This window comes from Artibeus jamaicensis, unplaced genomic scaffold (genome assembly GCF_021234435.1).
Source record: "Artibeus jamaicensis isolate MK-2021 breed Jamaican fruit bat unplaced genomic scaffold, CSHL_Jam_final scaffold_537, whole genome shotgun sequence".
Lineage (NCBI taxonomy): Eukaryota > Metazoa > Chordata > Mammalia > Chiroptera > Phyllostomidae > Artibeus > Artibeus jamaicensis.
Genome location: NW_026522047.1, coordinates 27,385,836 through 27,410,521, shown reverse-complemented (window position 1 = coordinate 27,410,521; position 24,686 = coordinate 27,385,836). Strand labels below are relative to the sequence as shown.

Sequence of the window (24,686 nt, the reverse complement as noted above, 5' to 3'; positions counted from 1 at the left end):
TAGAATATTAATAGTTTTAGCCTTTCCATTTAGCTATGAGATTCATTTTGATTTAATTTTTCTGTATGGTGTAAGTTAAGGGTTGAGGATTATAATTTTCCATACAGATATTTAGTTGTTCCAGGACCATTTATCACACACAGAGTATTTTTTCAGTAATGTGTCTTGGCACATTTCTTAAAAATCAGTTGACCATAGTTGTTTGCATCTCTTTCTGAAATCTCTTATGTTCTGAATTGATGGACATGTCAGACTAATTCACACTGTCTTCCTTTGTGTTGTCTTACAGTAACTTTGGAGACTCTGCAGTTGAATCCCCATCTGTGTTCTTTTTTTTAAAGATTTTATTTATTTATTTTTAGACAGAGGGGGAGGGAGGGAGAAAGAGAGGAAGAGAAACGTCAGTGTGTGGCTGCCTCTCATGTGCCCTCTACAGGGACCTGGCCCCCAACCCAGGCTTGTGCCCTGACTGGGAATCAAACTGGCAACCCTTTGGTTCACAGGCCGGTGCTCAATCCACTGAGCCACACCAGCCAGGACCCCCTCTGTTTTTTTTTTTAATCAAAATTGTTTTAGCTTTTCTATGTTTTTGCCTTTCCATGTAAATTTTAAAATCAGCTTGTTAGTGTCAGATGTTGTTAGGATTTTATTGGAATTGCACTGAATTTATAGATCATTTTGGGAAGGCTTGCTATCTTAACAACATTGAGCCTCCAAACCATGAGTGTGGTGCATCTCATGATTTAAGTCTTATATGATTTCTTGTTTCAAGGTCAGTACTGCTTTGTAGTTTCAGTGTGCAAGTCTTGCACATCCTCTATTATCTTTATTCATAAGTATTTTATTTTTGATGATAAGTAGTAAGATCATCTCAGCGTATCTATAAGGAAAGATCTGAAACAGAGGTGAAACAGTATTGCCAGTGTTACTTATTAGTAGAATTAGAAGAAAAAATTAGCTACAGAACAAAATGAAACAAAGTAAGTGTGGCTCATGAAAAATGTTCATATTTCATTCAGTACTCTACATAAATTGACCTTTTATTACCTGATGTCTTTGTAAGAAATTGCATATATGTGAGAGTTTTTGCTTTTCCTTTCTCAGAAATGTGGGTTTGTTTTTTTTTTAAACTTTCAAAAGTTACAAATGCAGCATTGTCCAAGTGGCCTGAAGTGTTGTCCAGGTTCTCTCTCACAGAGACGTGCCGATTATTTCAACTTCCGTTATGGTCTGAGTCTGGTTTTGGGGAGGCTGGTGCCTGGGCTTTGGTGCCATTCATACAAAACTAAAAAATGGCGGATGTTTGGTTGGCATTCCTGAGATCTTACTTGATTCTTTGGGTCGACGCAGGTTTTTTTCTGGTTTAGGCCAACCACAGCCATTTATTTGACTGAATTCATCTACCATTTTTCTCATTGACAAATTATGTAGATCAGTGTGGTTATTTCTTAAGGTAATTGTTTATTTACCTCTTTAATGAATTTCATAAAAATGAGGTCACTTTTAGATAACATTGTAGAGTTGAGCTTCCTTGCCTCTTCAACACATACGTGGCGGGCTGTGCACAGTGAAGCGTGAACACTTAACAAAGGCACGTCGGGAGAGGCGTGTGTCTACACGCTACATGGGAACGCTGTGGTGGACCACGACTTACACAGACCGAGCCGCTGCCATCCGTGTACAAAGCACTGTGATCAGCAGAGACCCGGCTGTGCCACTGCGTGGACTGATAGCAGCAGATCAGTTTGGCTGAGCTGTTCTCCAGCAGTTTGGTCACGAGGACATAGACACTACCAAAGTGGAGTCATCATCACTGCCCTGTCCTTTGCTGGTTTAGACTGTGGCAAGAGGGAAAAACTGCTTGCTCCCTTCACCCCAGCACAGCTGAGGTAAGGATCCACCTTTTTACTCTTGAAGGGCAAAACAAGAGGAAAAGCAGCCTCTTCCAACTTTTCACATGCTGTTTTGATTTAAATTTATGCTGGTTCTTTTCCACGATAATCCCTCAAGCCAGGTACACAAGTCAGCCTTCCTTTTGTGGAAGGAAAGCAACATGTGTCGTACAGCTTGGGTACATTTTAATAACAAGATTGCATTGCTGAGCCCATCTAAGCATTTGACCTTGAAGACTCATAGGAGAGCAGACATTGCGGATTTTCCTACTTGCCCTAGACTTACAAGAGAGTAGAGAGAGTAGATAATGAATTAATAGAAATTGATAAAGAGCGTCTGTCAGGCAGCCGCTGAGGTCATGAGGCTGGTATGCGGAAACAGTGCCCATGCAACATGCGTAACACAGAACTGCAGCCAGGAGGGGCGGGTGGGTCATCGGAGCAGGAAATTAGCCGGCAGAAGGAATGTTGGCTCCCTGCGCCGGCTCCAGCCGCATGGCCTCACTGAGAGAAGGCGCCCTGGGAAATGGGGAGTGCTCACTGCTGCAGAGAAAGGAGCTCCTATTCTAGGAGGTGGCAGTGCCATCGCTGCTCCTAGTGCTTCAGAGATGCTATTGAAGACAGTGCAGGTTAGATTTCTTTTTTAAAGAATTTAAAATGGTAAACAGCAGAAATATCAAATGTTTAGTACTTCTGTAGTTAAATAGACAACAGTCTACATACAGAGAAATGAACGGAGAGGGGGAAATACAGCTATGAGGCCTTGGCTTGTCATTTTTTTTTCCTGTGCTCTATTTTTATAAGCAAAGGTTAAACATCGAGAATCACCGCGCAGAGGGACAGACCTCTGTTAATTTGTGCAGGGTGATGATTGTTAGAATGTCTCTAAATGAGCCTTGAAAGAAATTTAGGGATGCTCAAGTGTGTGCTTAGTTTTCCCAAGTAGTTACTACTGAAATATGATCCCGTTAAAGGCCATGCTTGCTAAACCGGTTGTAATTTGCAGGCAGCAGCGGGGATGTGTGCTTGGGCTGTGCATGCTTTTTGTTTTAAAAAGCTGTTGCTTTCTTTTTTGTTCTTGTTGAACTGAGGAGTGAGGATAAAATATTTTAAAAGATTGAATGCATTTTTAAGTTAAGTCTGTCAAACCACTTCTTAGACTTCTGTTAGAATTTATTCCTGTGTATTCTACCAATTTTTGAGAATGGAACTGATGGCATCAGCAATTTCTTGTTAGTTTTTTTTTCCCTTAAAGTTAATTGCTCTTCTGGTATTTAAAGACATTGTGCGAATATTTTTGTAAGTCCAAAATACATATATAGATTTTTGGTTTAGGAGCGTAATTCCAGTCATTCACTTAGGTTTTAAAGGGGGGGAGTGAAATTCAGTAACTGCCTATCTTTTTCTACAAAGGAATGTAGACAAATTTGCTGTATCTTAGAGCAGTCCACATTTAACCCTTCTGTACATGAGCATTGCCTGCCAGCATAACCTCTGTTTGATTGCTGTGTGTTCCCCCACAGGGTCTAGTCTGACATGAGGAAGTTTACATTCCAGTACTGAGGCATTGCATTCCACTGGGCAGTTCTGACGTAGAACGAGAATGTGGAGGCCCGTACAAAGGGCAGTTTTAGGGACACAGATAGAAGAGGCTTCTGTGCTCGCAGCCGCCTTTTGTGGAAACTCACATTGGTAGAAAGTGCTGTTGAGTCAGCTTGGCTGGGGAAAATGTGGTCACTGAACTTAGATTGCGCCGGCCTTACCAGAGTAAGAGCCCGCGACACCCTGTCTGTTGTGGCATTACCTGTGGGTATTTATGAAAACTAGGTAAGACTATATTCTCAAACATTTTTCCCTTCTTGTTTTGTTTCTTGAGCTTGAAAGAAAGTTTCCCAGCCTATTCATTTTTTCCCCCTCTATTTTGCATTACGGAGAAGACAAGTTGCTTTTAGTAATTTTTTTTTGTCTGCGTATTTTTGGTATTATCAAGTCCATTCAATTCCATACTTGTAACAATATTGAGCTTACTTTATTTCAATTTTAGGAACAACGTGCAGTTCTTAATTTGTACTGTACTAAAGTTGAGCAAAAGTTTAACAGGCGTGAGACTCTGGATTGTTAAACTGTGTTTGGAGGCGCCAGTCCTAAATCAGCTGTACTAAGGAAACAGGAGCATTTAGGAATAAGGTGCTTGTTATGCTGCAAATGATCTTTTCATTAATCATTTGCTGTGAGGTTTTATTTTAAATATTTCAGAGAACCAATAGATGGACCCAAAGTGAATCTGCATCAGTCTGAGTCATCATCTTTGGTTGTTTAATGTAAGATTGTAAGGACATTCTGAAGTACACTGAAGTTGAATACTGGAGGCCCGGGGTGTACAGTGTATTTACACGGAACCGTTTAGAAGGACTTAAAATATAGACTCTAATAATTAAGTTTTTATAGTATGTAGAACCAGAAGACTGTCGGCATTCTTTAAAAATAATATACTATGCCTTTCTGACTCTCCCTATCTCTTTCTCTCTGATTTGGTAGCCTTTTAGGAAAGGCTGGTATCTAGTATAGAAAGGGCTAACAGGTTTTTAAATATTTAGGTCAAGTCTCATTAATGGCAGTTACCTACATCTTGCTTGTTTTTGAAAGATAGTTATTCATGTATATGTATTCATGTTTGTGTCTTGAACAATACACAGTTATGTATGTACACGCAGAAAGATTGAAACTGCCAGAAGACCACGATTCATTTGTAAAAGTAATTTAATTCAAGGTTAAAAAATAAGCTATGCCACTTTATCTTAAATTACTCTCTTTCTTTACTATTTCACTTTAAAAATTAATGTGTCTAGATTTAAAAAAATATCTGTGCTTCTCTTGGTACGTGGTGTTGTGAGTGTCACATCGAAGAAGCAGCTGTGGTGCTGGGTGAAGTCCTGGCAGCCGCCATCCAGCCCGGCTCGGTTTTGTAGAATCAACATCCAGGTCTTTGACTATTGCAGGCTCTTGGCGGTCATTTGTAATTTTGCCCAATTTGAATCACCTGAGTTAGAAAAGCTGATTTGTATTTTCCACTCAACTAGCTAGTGAGCGAGCCCCACCAGCCTCTGAGAATGCGCTTTCCGAAAGAGCTCTCTTCCCACCCGTCGTTGAGCTGGTGCTTTCTGGGCGAGAGTGGTGTACTATTAGCAGTGTTCACGAAGAGGCCCAGGAACTATTCCCTGTGAGGGCCAAGCTTCTAAGACTAGGGTTTACATTAATGAGTGTGGATAAAGTCTAGAACAGAAAGTAAGAGAGTGGGAGAGGTCAGTAACAGAGCCTATTATTTCGGGCATCTGTGTTAACCGACCTTGGGGTGGATTAGCCGGGTTTCTCCAGCCCTACAGTGAGCACTGAACTGGAGGGGCAGTTCTCGTGGGAAGAGTAGGATGGTATACGTGGTACCTATTGCGATCACTGGATGCATTTTTCTAATTCCGAAATATTTCAGGCTCTTTGTAGCACATCAGATTACGTCATACTTTCAGGTGTGAGATTGAAGGGAAAAATGCTGCAGTGCCCTTTACAATGTGATTTTTTTTCAATTCCGAAATTCTATAAATTTGTTTTGGTTTTGTGACTCACTTGCAGGAGGAAATATGATAATATTTTTATTAATCTCATGATGCTCACTGTACTGCCTGTTGTCAAAGCTTCTTTTGTACTTGTCTTTTGGAGATTACAAACTACTTAAGACTAGGAACTATATTTAGTGAGTTTTTTATAAGTTCTGTATTGACTACAGAGTTTATATTGATTGTGTAATGAGTCCAGTGATTATTTGGAAGTGGAAGCAAAATTTTCCCTGTCTCCCCATACATATGTAGAGATGGGGTGTTAGGGTGGCCTCTGATTCATGGTCAAGGGTAAAATAAAAATGGGATTAATGGTGGATGAAAGGAAAATGTAGGTATAATTGTGTTAAGAGCTCTGATTTAAAATATTTCGATAATACTTGTTTACCTTTTCTCATCTCTTAGTTTTCCTTTGAACTACAACTTCTGTTACCTCATTGCTTAATTAATATAGAAAGAGCTTGTTTCCCGGTTTATCAATGGTATAGTTTGGTCACCAACTTAATTCTTCCTTTGTCCCTAGACGTTTGTTGTTCTTAGATCAAAGTAGAGTTTCAACTTTTTCTTCCTCAAGTCCTGAAATTTTGACAAAGCTAGAGCCATTAAGGCAAACAAAAATTCTGTTGCTAAGTTGGTCATATAAGACCTTTAAAAATTTGTTGCTAAATATGTATTATACACACATACATATAAAACATAAAACATGCCATGTTAACCATTTTCAGTATATAATTCAGTGCGTTAATCACAGTCACACCGTTGGGAAACTGTCTAACCATTAAGTATTCCTCCAACCCCTGGTAACCTCTAATCTGTCTTTCTTTATGAACTTGCCTATCTAGATATTTCATATGACTGTAATCATGCACATTTGTCCTTTTGCGACCTGCTTATTGCCCTTTGCAGGATGCTTTCAGGGCTCACCCAGGGTCTAGCCTGTCGGCGGACCCTTCTGCTGTTTCCACCTTTTGGCCGTTGTGGATGGCGCTGCAGTGCCCATTGGTGTGCAGGTGCCTGGATTCCTGTTTTCAGTATTGATCTAGCAGGGCAGTTGATGGATCTTATGGTAATTCTATGTTTAACCTTAAGGGGAAGTGTCGAACTCTTTTCCACAGTGACTGCACCATTTTATGTTCCCACCAGCAAAGTACAAAGGTTCCAACTTTTTTTGCATTCTCCTCATCGCTGGTTATTATTATTTTTTAATTGACAGTCACCCTAGTGGCTCATTTACTTTTCGTGTCAGATGTGAAATAGTATCTCATTGTGGCTTTGATTTGCTTTTCTCTAATGACTAAGGATGTTGAACAACTTCTTCTATTTTTTATTTTAATTTTCAACTACAGTTTATATTCAATAGAATTTTATATTCAACAATTACATACCTCACAAAGTGATCCCGCCCAATATTTCAAGTACCTACCTGGAACTATACATCATGATTACAATGTTTTTGACTGTATTTCCTATGCTGTACTTTACATCTCCATTACTGTCTTCTAAGTACTGATCGATACTTCTGGATTCTTTTACCTTTTTCACCCAGCCCCCCCAACTCACCCCCCCTGTGGCAACCATCAGTCTGTTCTCTGCATCTGTGAGTCTGTTTCTATTCAACTTTTCAAGTTTTTATTTGCTAGTTTTATATCGACTTATTCAAGACCTTCCACCAGTTCTTAACTGGGTTGCTTGTCTTTTTGTTGTTGAATTCTGGGAGTTCTTTATATATTCTGGACATTAAACCCTCCTTAGATACATGATTTGCAAATATTTTCGTTCATTTTCTAGATTGTCTTTTCAGTTTCTTGATGTTCTTTTGATGCACAGAAGTTTTTAAGTTCGATGAAGTCCAGTTTACCTGTTTTTGCTTTTGCTTTTGGTGTCATATGCAAGAGTCCATTGCTAAATCTAGGGTTATGGGTATTCATCTCTGTTTTTTTTTTCTAAGGGTTTTGTGGTTTTGGCTCTTTTATTTATATAAGTGATTTCATTTTGAGTTAATTTTTGTTTATGGTGAGAGGTGGGAGTCCAGCGTTATTCTTTATTCCATGTAAATACTGTTGTCTCACACATTTGTTGAGGAAACTTTTCTTCTCCCAGTGAATGAACTGCACGCCTTTACCAGAATTCAGTTGCCCACTGACATACAGGTTTACTTGTGGGCCTTCGATTTTCTTTCATTTCTGTCTATGCTTGTGTCAGTACCACACTCTTTGATTACTGCAGCTTTGTAGTGGGTTTCAGACCCAGAGGAGTGAGTCCTCTGGCTTTGTTCTTTTGCAGAATTGTCCGGCTAATTAGGGCCTCTTGCAATTGCATGTGAATTTGAACATTGGCTTTCCCAGTTCTGCAAAAAAGGCTGTTAGGATTTTAATAGGATTGCTTTGAATCTATAGATCACTTTGTGTAGTTTCTTATAAGATGTGATAACAAAAGGAATGCATTTGATAGGACTAATTGTCCATTTCTGACAGTGGCACAAAGGGACATTTGTATGTTTGTGTGAGTATGTATGTTTGAATGTAAATGAACATTTAAAAAAATTTTTTTAGAACCATACTAAGTGTGGTTCTCTTTTTCATTTTCATAGAAAAGTTTTGGAACCCGATAGTACTTAAGTGATGGCCTAGTCTAACCTACTAATCTTACAAATGAGTAAAATTTAGAGTATGGGAATGGTCAAGTTGGTTTGCTAGAGATCACAGTGATACAGTGAAATACTGACTTTCCTGTTCTCTTCATCTTACATGACTTTTTCACTATGAAGTTTGATACATCATATAGCACCATTTATAGAGTATTATAAACAAAACAGGAATAGCTATAGAAGTCACTCAAAATGTCTAATTAATTTGGAAAAATTGCTTGTTAAAATATTACTTTGGAAGAATTTTTTTCTAATTTTTCTCAAAGATAGGTTATAAAAAATGGTTATTAAAGACCTGGCTGGTGTGGCTCAGTGGATTGAGTGCTGGGCCTGTGAACCAAAGGGTTACTGGTTCAATTCCCATCAGGGCACATGCCTGGGTTGTGGGCTAGGTTCCCGGTGGGGCATGTACACATTGATGTTAAAAAAAAAAAACCTTACTAAAATGTCGACTGGAGGGAAGGGAGGATTTTTGAAGGAGTGAATGGGCAAGGATGGGAGGTGCAATACTAGAGCAAGGCAGGATTACGCAGCTTGGCCATGACTTTCTCCTCATGGTTCTAGTTGTCACACAGGGAAGGAATCCGCTGTGGTGAGATGGGAGTTCTCACAGATAGGGCAGAAGTGCTATAGCGGAGTACACTGGTGCGGAGTTTTCGGGGCAGGGGGCATTTAGTATGCATGTCTACTTAATCCCTTGATAGCTCAGGAAAAAGAGCCTTACGTTGAATACCTTTTCCCTTAACATTTTAGCATAAATTGATTTGAAAATTTAGAAAAGTAAATGCACTTTTTAGTTGAAAGAAATTTTAGCCTAAGCCACTTGAGTTGTGGAAGAGAATTACATACACTTCATACTTTCTTTGGATTTTTATAGTTTGCCATTGATTCAATGCCCATCCTTATTGGAATATTGTAAAGCTTCGCCTAATGAAATGATGTAAAGCCGCCAAACACAAAACATATTCATACTGGTTCTCCTTTACTTACATTATTAATGTGAAAACATTGTACTGGAATTTTCCAGAAAAATGTATGTCTGAAATTTAACCATTTGTATGGTTCCTTGTCATTCTGTGTAAATAATGATTAAAGATAATCTTTCTCCAATATGTATTTCTTATTGTCGATTTTAGTTTTTATTTTTATTAATCTTGAAAGTTGGCTTAATTCACAATTTGTATTTTTTTAAATCTTTCTTTTCTAGTTTTGGTAAGCGTTCTGCAGGAAGTCTTAGGCGCGGCTGTGAATGCATTGTTTTGGAGCCTTCTGAGATGATCGTGGTAAGAATATTCCTATGGAGACATTTTCCTTCCCCCCACAAAACTTATAAAGTAAAGCACTTTCCCAAACTATTTATAATAGTATATTATATATTCCATAAATTTGTATATATTTATTTTATAAATTTTATTGTAAATTTGAGTTCATAATCATTATAATTATTTACAGGATTCAATTAAATAAAAAACAAAGTACCCCCCTGGCTGATGTGGTTCAGTGGACTGAGTGCTGGCCTGTAAACCAAAGGGCTGCCACTTTGATTCCCAGTCAGGGCACATGCCTGGGTTGCAGGCCAGGTCCCCAGTTGGGGGCATGCGAGAGGCAACCTATTGATGTACCTGTCATGTACTGATGTTTCTCTTCCTCTCTTTCTCTCTCCCTTTCCCTCTCTCTAAAAATATATTTTCAAAATCTTAAAAAAAAAATAAAGGGGGCAAGTACCTACATCTTCGGTGCTTGAACTTTGTGAATTAATCTATGATAATACCATGCAATTGAAATTTGGGGAGAATCTTTGAATTGTAGGATTTTAGCTCCCCAAATATTGATTGCAATGAGTGAGATACTTAAAATGTCATAGTGACATGTATGTATTCAGGCAATAATTATAAGGAAATCACTTCGGTTCTTTTAACTAATTGGAAGGAAATTGGGGGACTAGTTTACTGGTTAAACATTCTGTTGAGATATTTCTCTTTTTAACTGAATTTGTGATTTTGAACCTATATTTGGATAAGACATACACATAAAAATGTTAAAATAGATATTAGCAATATTTTTTGGTGCTTTTTAAAAAAAACCTATGACATTCTTCCTTATTACATAAAAGTGATTTTAAGATAGAATAATATGTGTGCTTTTTAAAAAATCAGCAACAAATATAAGATGGGATGGAAGGAACTCCAGTGTAGACATTCAGTTGATATGATGTTCATGTTATTCCTCATCAAGGATCCTTTTGTAATGAAACATTGTAAAATAAATGGTGGCCTAATATAGATGATGGTGGACGCTTTTAATTCATACTTAATAAGTATTTGGTAGAGTACCAGTCTATTTTTAGAGAAGACAATAGGGTTTTTCCCTATGACACAGGAGAGGAATTTCATCAAAAACGAGAACTTCCTTATGTATAATAGTGAAAACTTTTGGTAAAATTTCACAAAATTTACTCTCAATTGAGAAAGTGTCATGGTAATGACACATGACACATGGTAATGACTAAAGATTTAGGTTTGGAAAAATGTAGGTAGATAAATAGAGCCTTGCTGCAACAGGTCTTTATTTTTTAATTAATTAATTAATTGATTAATTTTTAGAGATGGGAAGAGGGAGAGAGAGAGAGAGAAACATCATTGTGTGGTTGCCTCTCACCCATCCCCAACTGGGGAGCTGGCACACGACCCAGGCATGTGCCCCACTGAGAATTGATCTGGCAACCCTTATGGTTTGCAGGCCGGTGCTCAATCCACTGAGCCACACCAAGCAGGGTGCAATAGGTCTTAAAAGATTTTAGATATTTTCTGGAGATTTTGGCCTCCGTTAGTGCGATTTTGGGGTTTCTTTGAAGGCTTTTTTATCTTCAACATTCCTTGAGAATTTTATACTTGCTGGTATTATACAAACTACTGGGGTTTCCAGTGTGAGAATAGTTTTAATAGCATCTAAATATGCCTCTGTAGTGAGCAGTCACATTTCATTATATCAATATGATGAGGATTAACATCATGTGAGTTAATTCTCTGTCAGTGCATTACAAAGTTTCTAAAATGTTTAAAATGAGGAATTATTAAAATACTGCTATTTATAAGAAAAGAAACTAAATCTCCAGAATGAAAGTGGAAGGGAAACCTGTTGATAATCTACCAAAGCCATTCTGCTGGCAGTGCTATTTGAAGTCATTTGAATTGGGGTTTTTTTTTACAAATTTACTCACATGCATCCGTGTTTTTGTGCTGTAATCGGCAATGGAGCAGTTGCTTTCAAAATGTGTGGTAATGTATCCGGTGAGTTCTTTCACTACTAAACGAGCACAAAGACTACTGAAAATATCCCTTCCTTTGAAACTACAGAAAATTCAAGAATTACCCATATTGTCCTAAGTGGAACTGAAAATGCCTCTTCATAAAAGAAAAGTTACTCAAAACCAATTAGTTCCAGAGAAGTTCCAAAACACTTAAAAGTCTGTTTAGATAGTTTGGCTACAAAGGTCTTTGCAAAATGAATGAATATGGACTACCTGTAAGTTTTATTTTGCATTTAATCTTAATACGAGTGTTGTTTTTGAAGAAATGATTTTATTTTGGCTTTTTTTAAAAATCAGGTGGACTATATGGATGAAAATGAAGAATATTTTCAGCGTCAAGCTTCTCATCGACAGTCTCGAAGGAGATTTAGGAAAATTAACCAGAAAGGTGAAAGACAAACAATCATTGACACAGTGGATCCCTATCCTGTGGGCAAACCTCCTTTGCCTCGAGGGTATCATACGGTGAGTTTTAAAAGTATGACATTTTTATTTGTCTTCAGCTTTGGGGGGTGTGTTTTGTAAAAAGATGTTTACATTTTTTATTTTTGACGAATAATTCTATGATATACTCACTTGAATTGCAGATTTTGCTGGAAATACACATAATATAAATAGTTTTAAATAGAGCATTGAAATAAGGTATGAAAAGATTGTTTAGCCCTTTTATTTCTTCAGATGTTCTCTGAAGATCAGCTTTGTGATCAGTATGTAAAATTGTAACTGGGATGTTTTAAGGTCTCAATCTAAAATTTTAGCCTCCCCCCATCCATCCCAATGACTGGTATCATGCCTGGTTTTTAGTCAAAAAGTAGCTATATAAAAATTTAATATTATTTTTATACTAGTCTGAGAATATTTTCTGAGAATTTTTTGTTTTTAATCTGATAAACTGAGATAAGCACAATTTGAAATGATGCTGTTTAAAATTCTGCTGTAAAGATGATCTGAAACACAGAGTCCAACCTACTTGAGTGAGGTGGCTTAATCATATGGGTGAATCATTTATGGTTTTAATTTGAACATTTCACCTAAAATGTCACATGGTGTGCTTGAGTGTGATATTATTACAGAACGCCATGCTTATGGTTCTGTAAAAAAAATATTTTGTAGTAAAATTATTTTTGCTGAATACTATATTTCTAATAGGTTCAAAGATCCTCTTAAATTCTTCATTGTCATTTACTCATAAATATTTGATATGGAAACTACTTTCTATGTTTGAGGAAATCAAGACACAGATAAGTGATTTATACTAGCTCCCAATAGATTTGGCTTTAGAACTTTATTTTGTTTATTTACCTTCCTTTCTTTCTGGTTAGTTATACTATGCCGTATTTTCCTTGACAGCCAATCCAAAAGAGTTACAAACATACTTGAGGATTTCTGCTTTCAAAAAGAAAGTAGCTTGAATTCTTACGTATGTCATAATATGGCCAAAGAAAGATGTTCCATCTGTACATGTAATTCCTTAATGGAGTATTCATTATAGGTGAAATTAATTTTAAAATAAAAATAAGAAAAAATAGAAATAGGTAAATGTCAACCTCTTTACAGTTCACATTTGTTTTTCTAACCTATCTTTTTCTTTCTTTTTACAAATAAGTATAAATGCAAAAGGCATGGGAAAATGTATGTAGACGTAAAACTATATATTGAATTTTTTAAACTTTAAGTGATGTGTTTTATACCTGTGCTCCATATGTTCTATTTGTGAAAGCTCTTGTATGGAATATTTACGCACTTTTTGATTACCAGCTGCCTGTCTACTTCTCTCAGTACCCATGTGCTACTTAAATTTAACATGAATTCTAAAGTTAAACCCTTTCATTGAGCTCATTTGGAAAGGGTTGCATTTTGCTCATCATAAAGACAGCTTTGTTTGTTGGAGAGACTGGTATATATTTTTTTTAAAAAGTATGAAAGGTTTTTTGTTACCATTGTCTATAAAAGAAGGTACTATTTTTAGTGTTAATGTAACATCACAGAAGAAGGAAATATAGATATTAACAGTACAATGTATTATGACATTTTAGCCAAGTACTAATACTGATAATATTCTCTCTGTGTTAGAATTATTTTTCCAAATAAAAATAACAACAACAAAAAGAATTCCAAATCAGATTCCATACTAAGGTAGTTAAGTGGGAATGTCAATTAGTTAAAAATACAGTGTTACAGCTGATAGTTTAATTTTGTGTTGTAACACATATTTGGGGGATTGCCTCCATTCCCGTGTTTTCATCCTTTTATGGAATGCTTCAGTCACTTTCCTCTTTTCATCTAGTTTTTAAAAAAAGTGTGGGTTTTTTTTTTTGTTGTTATTACAAGCTTAACTCTTTTAAGTGATTAAAAAATATATGTTACCAGATCAACAGGTACTTTTGTTAGGGGAAATTCAGGACTAGGAAGACAAGTTTAACTTGATTGCTAGTGGATCATGAACTGGTTTACTAACATGTGACATGTTGGTATTAATTTTACTTAAATAAATTCAGATTGGCACCAACATGACTTAAATGAAAATACTGTATCCTGTTTTTTTGTGCAAATTTGGTTTTAATTATATTTTTATAATACTTATTGTTTTACCTTAAATATAGGATTTTAACTTAGGAAATCAATTTTGTATATATGATACCACAGAATAAAAATAACTCAATTAAAATATTCCTTAGCTTTAAGTCATATTTACTTAACAGAAATATTTTTCTCCGAAAGACCCCAGCAGGGCGTGATTGAGGTTGAAAAGTTTATTGTAAGGGTGCATGCTCATACTTCACAGGTGGTTTTAAATGGTTGCAAGTGCGTTTCAAGTGCATGGCCAAAGAACATACCAGACATTATACATACAGCCAATTCTGTAGGTCATACTTAACCTGATTTTAACATTATCTTCATTTTGGCAGATGTACTATAGCATGTCTGATAATGTTCATCTTTTCCTTTCCTCCTTTATGGCACTCATTTCATTTTGGCTCAAAGGAATGCACTAAATCTCAGGTATTGTAATTTGCGTGTGGTCTCTTAATACTAACCCAATTTTATTTGTAAATTTGCATTGTAACTAATGAGTTCTAATATTGATGTGTTTGCTTGGTCTTGTTTGTTCTTTGTGTTTTGGCCCGAATTAGTAAAATCTCTTAAAAATTTGAAACCATGGGGGGTTTAGGTGGTACAACCAGCTGCTTTATTTGTGCAGATTTGGGATGAAGGTAGGGAATCCCACCTTCTCTGAAGAAGGAGTAAAAGTGTAACCTGCTTACTTTCTCGAATGAGTGGAGCACTGTTCTTCACTAACTTGCTTTACAAATAAAGAAATGAAAGTAGAAAGACAGGTGGATATAATGGAAGTTTAATTGTTTTTTGCGTGAAAGCTTATGGAAAATTTCCATTAGAAATTTTCCTGTTAAATGCTGTAAATGAAAGTTTTCACTTCGGGCATCCCAGTGTGAGAGCATTTAGGGATACCATTGGTAAAATTATCATCAGATACAATAAAGTCTTAGTCAAAAAGGAAATAAAAAATCGCTTGTTTTCTTATTTGTGCTTTATTTTTAACCAGATGTCATGCTTCTATTTCATTCTATGTTTTAATCAAGAGGCCTATAATAATACCTTTGCTCATTTCTTTCATGCCAATACATGACTAATTTATGATTTTCAGCGATACTCTTTTGAAGTTTTTGTGCCAAATTTGGCATTATCGGGGAATTTGGAACCAAGGTTTTAAAAACAATTTAAATCTGGAAACTGATTTAAGTAACTAGTAAAATTTTGTGATTCTGGCTTCTTATTGCACAGGGAAAAGACCATGAATGATTTAATTCACACTTGAAGTCTATCATCAATATAATATCTTTGGCTATTATAATAACCTTGTCTGAAAGCATGAAATATTTATATTATTTTTCAAATAAAGTGAAGTAAATAGTTTATGTTGTATATAACAAATACATATTAAATGCCACAGGTGGCACAGTTTTAATATTGTATTAGAAGCACTGCTAATTTTTAAATGATGTGGTAAATCCAAACAATTTTTATACAATTTTTAAATTTTATATCAAAAATTTTAAAATCACACCAGTCTTTTGAGCTTTTACCTAGTAAAAGTATACTTTAAAAATATAGAACTTAAAATATTTTTAAAAACCAGTGAATAATTAATCCTCCTCTTTTTTAATATGAAAATTACCAGCTAGTCTAATTCCTATTTAGAACTAGGAATTTAATTTAACACGTGCACTGAGTTTTGATGTATACCTTATATATACTTTAAAAATGAGATGTGGGAAGTTGTTTAAAGCAGATTATAATAATTTTCTTCAGAAACATGAATACCCACATAGTCCATGTAGAGTGTTACATTTTATCAAGGCAAGTATGTGAGTTTTGCTGAGAGACTGTATTTTCCAATGCACCAAGATTAGAATTGGCTTCCCTTAGCATTTGCTTACATTTTGATTATATTCTTAACCTAATTTTGGCAGCAACATGATCATAATTGAAAATATTGGGTCCTGTTTTTTCGAAGGTATATCTGAGGCTTTATTTAAGATGGCCAGAAAATAGGATATGGCCTGAAGTTTGAGTGTAGGAGTGGGTAAAGATTATAGAGGCAGGTGGTATGCAGGTTTCTGGCGGGGCATGAGAGATTTGGAGACTGACTTGGGGCTTCAGATAGGTTTACCTTGTGTCCGGGTTCAGCAGAGGGTGGGTAGGTGCAGGAGGGGTTTGTTTATTTTAACCATAATTACAGGCCTTCTCTGCATTCATGGGTAATTTATTCTAGAAGTTTCTGTGGGTAGGAAAACCTGAGTTTCACAGTAAAAATGGACAGAAGAGGTAGTAGGACTTAAGGGGGAAGGACTGGAGTCATGCAGAAGCTGATATGTACCTGTTCTGTCATCTTTTTTTAATTTCTCTTTTATTTTAATGAAAAATCAGCTCTAACATCTTCCCAGTTCGGAAAGAGCAAAAATGGTTCAGGGATATTAGTCTGAGGGCTGAAGAAAATTTTCTGGCTGCACTATAGAGGTTATGTGTACCAAGGGGCATTTCGAAAACTTTTAGCCTCTTTTCATTACGCGCTCTCCACACTTCAACGTTCTGATTGACTTCTCACTCTCACTCCTACTTGCCCCCTGGATATGGCTCTGCTTTATGCAAATTTGAACTGGGAAGATCTGAACACAGTCTAACAAAGTTTCAACCAATGTAGAATTTTTGAAATAATGAAAAGCTATTGTTCCCACACATTTTATTAGTAGTCCTTTACTACATTGTGAAATATATACTTCAGAGCACTGTTTAATAATTATATATTGAATTTTTCAGTAGATTAGGCTTAAAATTCTTGGTGCAGGTGTATAAAAGTAATAAAAATACTGCATAAAATTAATATAATGTATGTTGAATTAAATGTAATACTACAATATTATAGGAATCATTTTTTATAATACACTGTCTATAAAATGTGGCACCCATGTAATGCGATTGATTCTTATATGAGTTATGAAAGTAAGTCCCAGTTTTTAAGGTTATTCTTTATAATATATAATCATCATGTAGTCATTCCTAGATTATGTCATATATCTTGGAGGTAGATTTTTTTAAACAGATAGATTTGATTTAGGTTGGTTTTGTCTTCAGTTACGGACTTCTTGGTTAGTTTCAGAAATTGTTATTGAATCCTGGCTGGTGTGGCTCAGTGGATTGAGCTCTAGCCTGCATATCGAAAGAAAGGTCACTGGTTTGATTCCCGCTCAGGGCACAGGCCTGGTTTGCAGCCCGGGTCCTCAGTTGGGGGCATGTGAGAGGCAACCAATAGATGTTTCTCTCTCCGTCTTTCCCTCTCTTCCTCTCTCTCTAAAAATAAATAAAATTAAAATCTTAAAAAAGTTGTTGAAATACATGAAAAATTACAGTGTTTGTGTAATTATACACTTCTCTTTGACATTAGACTTTTTGACTTTAACTATTGTTTTTAAATTAGAAATAGGTAATGAATTTACTCATATGCCTTTGCTTTGCCACTTACTATTTTTAAATTTTTTACAGAGGTTTTAGTTCAATCTAATGTTTGCTACTTGATAGAAAGAGAATGTGTTTTGTGTAATATGTCAATGACTTGTATATCTACTAAATTTCTTGAATAGTAAGATCATAGGATTTTAACTTATAACCCACCTGGCTAATTTATTCATATGATGTTTTAAAATCTATATGCATATACAGAAATTATTCAAATATAGGGACATTCTATTAATTTCAGTGCTTTCATTCTTCTTCAACTTAAATTCATCAAGTATTTCTTTTCTTAATTGAACCTAGAGCCTTCGTCTTAAATATTGTCACCAATGCCTGTTTATGAATTGTAATAGGAGGGAGTTAAAGAAAATTTGCTTATTCTGTTTCTTATACAGAGGAAAGCTCAGCATTTTTATTTACATCTTTTTATTCATTTAACAAATATTTCTTGAATACCCACCTTGTTTTCAGGTCTGTGCCAGACTCTGGGGCTGTAATGGTCTATAGGAGAAACAGAATCTCGCTCTTAGTGACCTTACAATCTCACAGGGAATACAGAAAAATGTCATCCAGGGCCTGGCAGAAATATTGTCTACTTGAGTGTGGTTGGTAAGGTAATAATATGAGTGTAATAGTTTATAGTTTTAATATATGAACATTTCACCTAAAATGTCATGGGGTATGCTTGGGTGTGATATTATCTTATAGAATTACATGCTTATAATTTTGTAGTAAAAGAGTTTGTAATAAAAAAGTGGTGTTATTTCTGCCAGATCCTGTATATTATAAGCTATAGGGAACTCCATGTGCTAAGGGGCACATATACAGTGCACCTGGCATGGCTGCTTGAATGGCTTTAATGTTTTGGCTCAAAGAAAAATATCTTTTAATCCAAGAATATCCAGTGGAAACGTGAAGGCTGAACTGGGAAATACAGAATGGAAAAGGGGGCGTGTGCAGAGGGTGTTAGAGAAGAGTGACGTATACCCCCTCAAAATTCACAAATTTTGCTGGATACCGTTTACCATATTCATGCCTCTGATGCCTTGTATTTGCATCAGAGAGTCTTTTTGAAGAGGACTGTAAAAAGTATCCTTTGCTTTTTTCACGCTCATTATCAGCAGGTTTACTGGTTCCTCTTCACTTAGATCATGTTGCATTTTAAAATCCTGCAGAAGGCTCCCTGTGGAAAGATCTTTGAACAATAGGTGAACGTAGCAATACTGTGCCATATGTGCTGCAATTTCTGGCAAATTGCAGCATGTTAAAACTGCTGCAGTGGTCTCCATCTCCTTGCTTTGAGGGGACTGTTTCTCTTTCATGCACTTATAATCAGGTATTTATGCTGATTTAATTTATACAGATTGGGAAATTACAATATAGAGGATGTATAGAAATTGAAATGTAAATCAGGAAGCAGTTTAAAACATAAAATGATTTCTCTCGTGCTATTAACAGCATGCATTGCAAATTCATGCAAGGCAGTTGAGAATAGCATGCACTGTGCTGTTTACCCAAGTTTCAGCTTCTGTTAGAGGCTGTCTATTTTTGTATATGACATCATCTCTGCTGCAGAACTACCGTGTCCACTGGGATTTACTGTTCTTTCATTCCATTTTGAAAGAAAGCTTGTATTGATGTCATAATTGGACCCATCTTTTGGTTGCACTTGGAAATTGAAAGTAATAAGGGTGGGTGTTGTGTAGCAAGTCATGCAATATTTCAAGCAATTTATTTGTCAAAAAGATCAGTGACACTTTGTCCTGCCTCCAGTTGTGAACATTGGTGGCTCTCTGTGCCTGTACACGTTTTAAGTGTATTTGGCTAAAATTTAGTGAAGATCCTTTTCATCTTTGTTTCATTTCTTATCATGTGACTTTTTTTTTTTTACTTAAAAATTTTTTTAATTGTTGTTCAAGGACAGTTTTCTGTCTTTTACTTCCCATCCCAGCCCACCCGCCCAGCCCTCCCGCCTCCTTCCCATTTCCACCCCACCCTACTTTTTGTCCATGTGTCTTTTATACTTGTTCTTGTAAACCCTTCCCCCTTTCCCCTGAAATTCCCTTCTCTCTCCCCTCTGGACACTGTCAGCCTGTTCTCTATTTCAGTGTCTTTGGTTATATTTTGCTTGTTTGATTGTTTTGTTGTGTAGGTTCCTGTTAAAGGTGAGATCATGTGGTGTTTGTTCACGTGACTTTTTAAATGTTTTTAATTATTTATTTGGTTTTTTTGGTCATGAGATTTTGCAGTACTCCATGGTGATTTGAAAAATGTCTCTTTTCTTTGGAAAAATCAACTTTGATATTGAGAACTACTTCCAACCAGTGCTGAATTGATTTTTTTTTATAATTAAGTTACCAGTTGCAAGTTGTCTGTTTTTGCTATTTGAGATTCTGGGTGACTAGAAATGTTCTCTTTGGATTTTGAATCCAGTGTTAAAACATTATTAACTCGAAATGTTTTTCTATTAGCTAGAAAATATTGTTGACCTCTGATAGAAACTCTAGCCTTTTATTCAGTTTGTGGGTGTTAGATTTAAATAATTTGTTTATATTAAAATAATTTCAAAATGGCTACTCTGTGTTATACATATTTATGTCTGTAAATATTTGCTCAAAATTAGTCATTATCCTTATCTCAGCAGTTAACTTTTTTCCCTTAAAAAAAAAACTTGATTAACAGCAAACATACCTTTTTAAAAATGGCTTTGTTGAGATACAGTTCACCCACTTAAAATACATAATAAATGATTTCTCTTTTTCTTTGGTGAAAGAAAATATACCATTAAATGTACTACCTGAACTATTTTTGAGTTTATGGTTCAGTATTGTTAAGACCTTCTGTGGTGACCTTTTGGCTGACGTGAACACAGTGAATTCACAGCGGTGCGCAGCTGTGATTGTTTAGGTCACACATAGGCTGAAAAAAAAACCTTTGAGATATTCTGGGAAATAATAATTGTAGAATCTATTGGAAAACAAAATGCCTTACCGAGGAATTATTTGTATTAGGGCCATTTCTCATGGACTTAGTATAGGATCAAGTGACTTCTTTTTTAAGTCTTCCTTTTTCTCTTTCGAGTGGAGCATAGGTATAATTGAATATAATATAGAATTTGGAATTGCTGGCCTAGAAGAGAAATGATGTGGCAGCAGAGTGTGCCACATATGAAACGTGAATTACTGGTTGGGATAAATGGGGGGTTAATTCAGAAGGAAAGGACTTGAGAATGAAAACGAAAATAATTCAGATTGTCTTGATTTTTTTATTCAGATGTCCATGAGGATAGTGATGATAGTTGTTCGCTTGTGGTTTTAGAACAATCCAGAAGGCATTTGGGAATGTTAAAAATAAAGTTAAAAATCTCAAAATAAATTGTAACATTTCCTTTTACTATTTATTAGTATACCTTTACCTTTTTTGCTATTTCTTTATATGTATTTTTAAACTGGACCTTAAAAAGCTGTTTGAATCATCAGAAATTTTAGAATACTCAGAAAAGTTTTTAGAAAAATGGTTAATTTGCCAATTACTAATTTGTGAAATCAGCCTATCCCCAACCAAGTGGGATGTAGAGAATAGAGAATGTTTAGGCATCGTTGATGTTCTTGATGGTGTTGATGCCCTTGACAATGGGCATTATTGATGAGCACTTGATGGCTCCAGTCTTTTTTTTCTACTTGCTATAAATGTTTGCCTAATTTTCGGTACTAACTTTAATTAGACAGGAAAAGTATGAAGAGCTAACCCTTCTGCAAGTGACTTTTGAGGTTCAACTCAAGTAGTATTTTACATAATACAGAATTTTGTCTTAACAGAATCTAAAGACAGCTGATTACTGTGGATCCTGTAAAAGAGCAAAGAGGCTGATTATTTTCTAGTTCATCTCTTGGAGCAGCGGTTTTCAAACTTTTTGATTTCAGAACTCCTTAAAACTTTCTGAGGTCTCCCAACAAACTTCTGTCTATATGAGTTATCTGTAGCAACTATTTGCCGTGTTAGAAATTAAAACTGAAAAAATTTTGAATACGTATTCATTCATTAATTAAAAATAATAAACTTATACATTGATATGAAGGGCTTTTAAGTGAAAACTATATTTTACAAAGTAAGAATTATAGAAAGAGTGGCATTATTATATACTTTTACAAATATGTTTAATATTGGGTTTAGTAGAAGACAGCTGGATCCTCATATTTACTTCTGTATTCAATCTATGATATGCTCTTCTGGTTGAAGTATATAAAGTTTATGAAGAAAATCTGGCCTGACATGGATAGGTAGTTGGTAAAGGGAAGAGTGTTTTAATAGTTATTCAAAAAATCTTATTCAGATAATCTTATTTATTTCACTTATTTCAAATAATCTTATTCTTATTTCAGATAATCTTAATCTTATTCACTACACCAAAGCTTGGCAAGACACAGTTCCTTAGAGGTCTGCTTGAAATGAGGAACCTGTGACAATATCAGTGGACTTTTCTTTTTCTCCTTTATTAAAACCCGGTGTTCTTGCCGACACATCGAATGTGTCTTTTGACTCCATGCATGATTTGGGGGACATTGTGCATTGGTCACTGAGTTAAGCAGTCTTCCAAATTTTGGCAGGTTGTACAATATTTTTTTTTAAATTATATTTGTTAAGTCACTACCATTCTCATAGAAAAAGGCCTTCATTTGGGGACATTGTCAAGCTCATGGTATTTGTTACAGATTTCTAAAAGTCTAATTTTTTCTTAAAGCTAAAATGTTATCATTGACAGAGTACTGTCAGCTGTTTTCCTTGCAGCGACAAGTTCAGTTTGTACATTTTCAAGAAAATATCTGCCAAATACCTAAGTCTGAGTAACATAGGTTGTCCATTGTTTTTTTCCAAATAAAGATAGTGTTCCATAAAATAAACCAAGTGCAGGGGTCCTTCTGGGCACAGGGCCCTGTGTGGTGGCATAGATCACAGGCCCATGAAGCTGGCCTTGACCTTGTTTTCCTGTATCCCCTTTTCCATTTCCTCCTTACTTCCTTTTCCACCTTGCCGCTCAATTCCCTTGTAGGTATTAGAGAAAATGGAAAGCTTGCAAGGTAACTTTGGATGGAATGAGAAGAGATTTAAAATGCTTTGCATTAAGTAATTGTGTTTTAAATATCTTAATCGTATTGGACGGTTACCAACAATCAGTTTTGTAGTTAGAGTAGTGATTTTCAAGGGTATTTTCACTTAATTAACTTCATGTTTCTCATTTAGAGCATTTTTTTCCTTGAGGAATTCACTATTTGAAGTCCCTTTCTGCACCCTCCTCCAAAAATATTCTGTCTTCCCATTCCTATGAAGATAATTACCAGCCAATATGCAGGAGTTTTTAAATATTAAAAATTTTATGCAACTGTTTGGCATGAAAAGTATGATATTATCAAAACTACAAAATGTCTTTTAAGTAACCTTTAAAAACTGGATTTTGGTCTTAATGCCAATACCAGTAAGACCAGTTTTAGGTCCCTACCTGCCAAACCTTCTCCAAAGATGTTGAGCATGGGTAATTTTGACAACATCCTATGGGTGATTAATAGTTAATGTGCAGGGTAATCTGGTCTGATTTACTACAAATGGTTTCTTTTTGATAGTGCAAAATAAATAAATAACCTACAGTGTAGTTAACACTGCTTTACTCTCGAAACTACCGCTTTTCTAGAATTTTCTTCTATGTTTGCTGCCCTCCACTTTGAGTATTTTTATTTTTAGTGGATTCTTTTTTGCTTTTGCATCCACTTGTTCTGCTTATTCTAAGGCAGTGGTGGCTAGTCCCCTTCTCCATCACACACTGGATTTACTGCTCATGAGTGTGCTCTGAGCCTCAGTGTGGTTCAGTAAGTAAAGTGCAATTTCTGAAAAGATAAGGCCCCTTTCAAAATGGGCTGGAAATGTCTCTGCTCCCCAAATTCGAAATGGTTTGTTTCTCTTGGTGGAAGATAAAATGAATGTCCATATGAATGTTCTGTGAGGTTAGTGACCAGTATAGCTTCTTGAATTATTTCTCGCTTAAATTTCTGCTTTAAACGATTTTCTTATTTTCTTCCCTATTATATTTTTACCTTTATTGTAAACACTATGCTTTCTTGTAGTTTGTGTGTATTATTCTTCCTTGTTTTGGTTTTTGCTTTTTATTTTAAAAGTCCACTGGATTGAGTGATATATCTTTCTAAATTTTGGTCCAACAGACTTTTAATTTTGCTTTATATCTTTGAAATAATTTTATTTCCTATGAAATACATGCCATCAAGAAATACAGGTTTTGTTACACATTTGCTCTAAGACAATCTTCTAGTAGTCATTGCATATGACAAACAATACATTTTGCTTATGTTATACACACTGTTGAACCCCTAGGATGACTTTTGAAGATCACTCCCTATTTCTTGTTTTCTGTACGATTCCACTTAGTCTTGGGGGTCAAGTGTAGAATGAATGAGTGAATGCCTTATTGTGTTTAGTGCTTCATTATAGACCTACGGTTGTGTGTTAATATTGTGAATTGCTACTTTATGGTCCAACCAGGAGATATCATCTTACATAAATATGACCCATCTGGCCAGTTGTGAGCAATTCTAACAATTGTAATTGTTGGACATGTAATTAAATATTCTAGTAGTGTCCTTTTTAAAATATCAGCATGGTAGTAATTAAAATTTTCAAAGTGCGAGTAAAATATGAACAGGTAAAATATTCACTGCCTTTTTAGAGCTTTTGAGGGGAGGGAGAAATTAAATATGTGGTTTGGGCTTTGTTTATTCATTGATCTATGAGAGGAAGGTTGAATATTGTCACCTTCAGCTCATGTGGTTATATCAGCAAGCTGACTTCTTTTTTGAGAGAATATTTTAAAAATTTCTGTGGCATCTAAAACATTTTCTATATTGAGACAACCTTCCATGTCCAGGCAAACTTACTTGGAAGCATTTCCTGTCTGGAACATATTTAATTACATCAGAGGGGCAGTCACAGTTCTATTCCTGGTAATGAAATCCATCAGTTAGTGCTTCCATTTATAAATTCTGTCATTTTCTTTTAGAATGAAAATTCTTGAACCACTATCAAAGCTTGCATGTTTTGGTATTTATTTGACTACATTAGATTTTAAAGTGAAAATATTTGTTAAAAATTAAATTTCTGAAGAGTTGGTAGAGTCTTTGAAAACTGAT

At 35.5% G+C, this 24,686-nt stretch overlaps 1 protein-coding gene across 8 annotated transcripts in view; it reads left to right on the top strand.

The window, feature by feature from the left end:
• Positions 1 to 24,686, top strand: part of RAPGEF2 (Rap guanine nucleotide exchange factor 2) — a 220,172-nt gene that overhangs the window by 100,390 nt on the left and 95,096 nt on the right. For 5 of the 8 annotated variants that reach the window (XM_037125696.2, XM_037125694.2, XM_037125698.2 and 2 more), the window contains exons 5-7: positions 9,358 to 9,433; positions 11,758 to 11,925; positions 14,446 to 14,463. In XM_037125696.2, the coding sequence (XP_036981591.2) occupies positions 9,358 to 9,433; positions 11,758 to 11,925; positions 14,446 to 14,463 (262 nt within the window). Of the gene's footprint in view, positions 1 to 2,362; positions 2,522 to 9,357; positions 9,434 to 11,757; positions 11,926 to 14,445; positions 14,464 to 24,686 lie in introns of those variants that run through there. The other 3 variants (XM_037125695.2, XM_037125703.2, XM_053658501.1) reach the window with 2 other exon arrangements.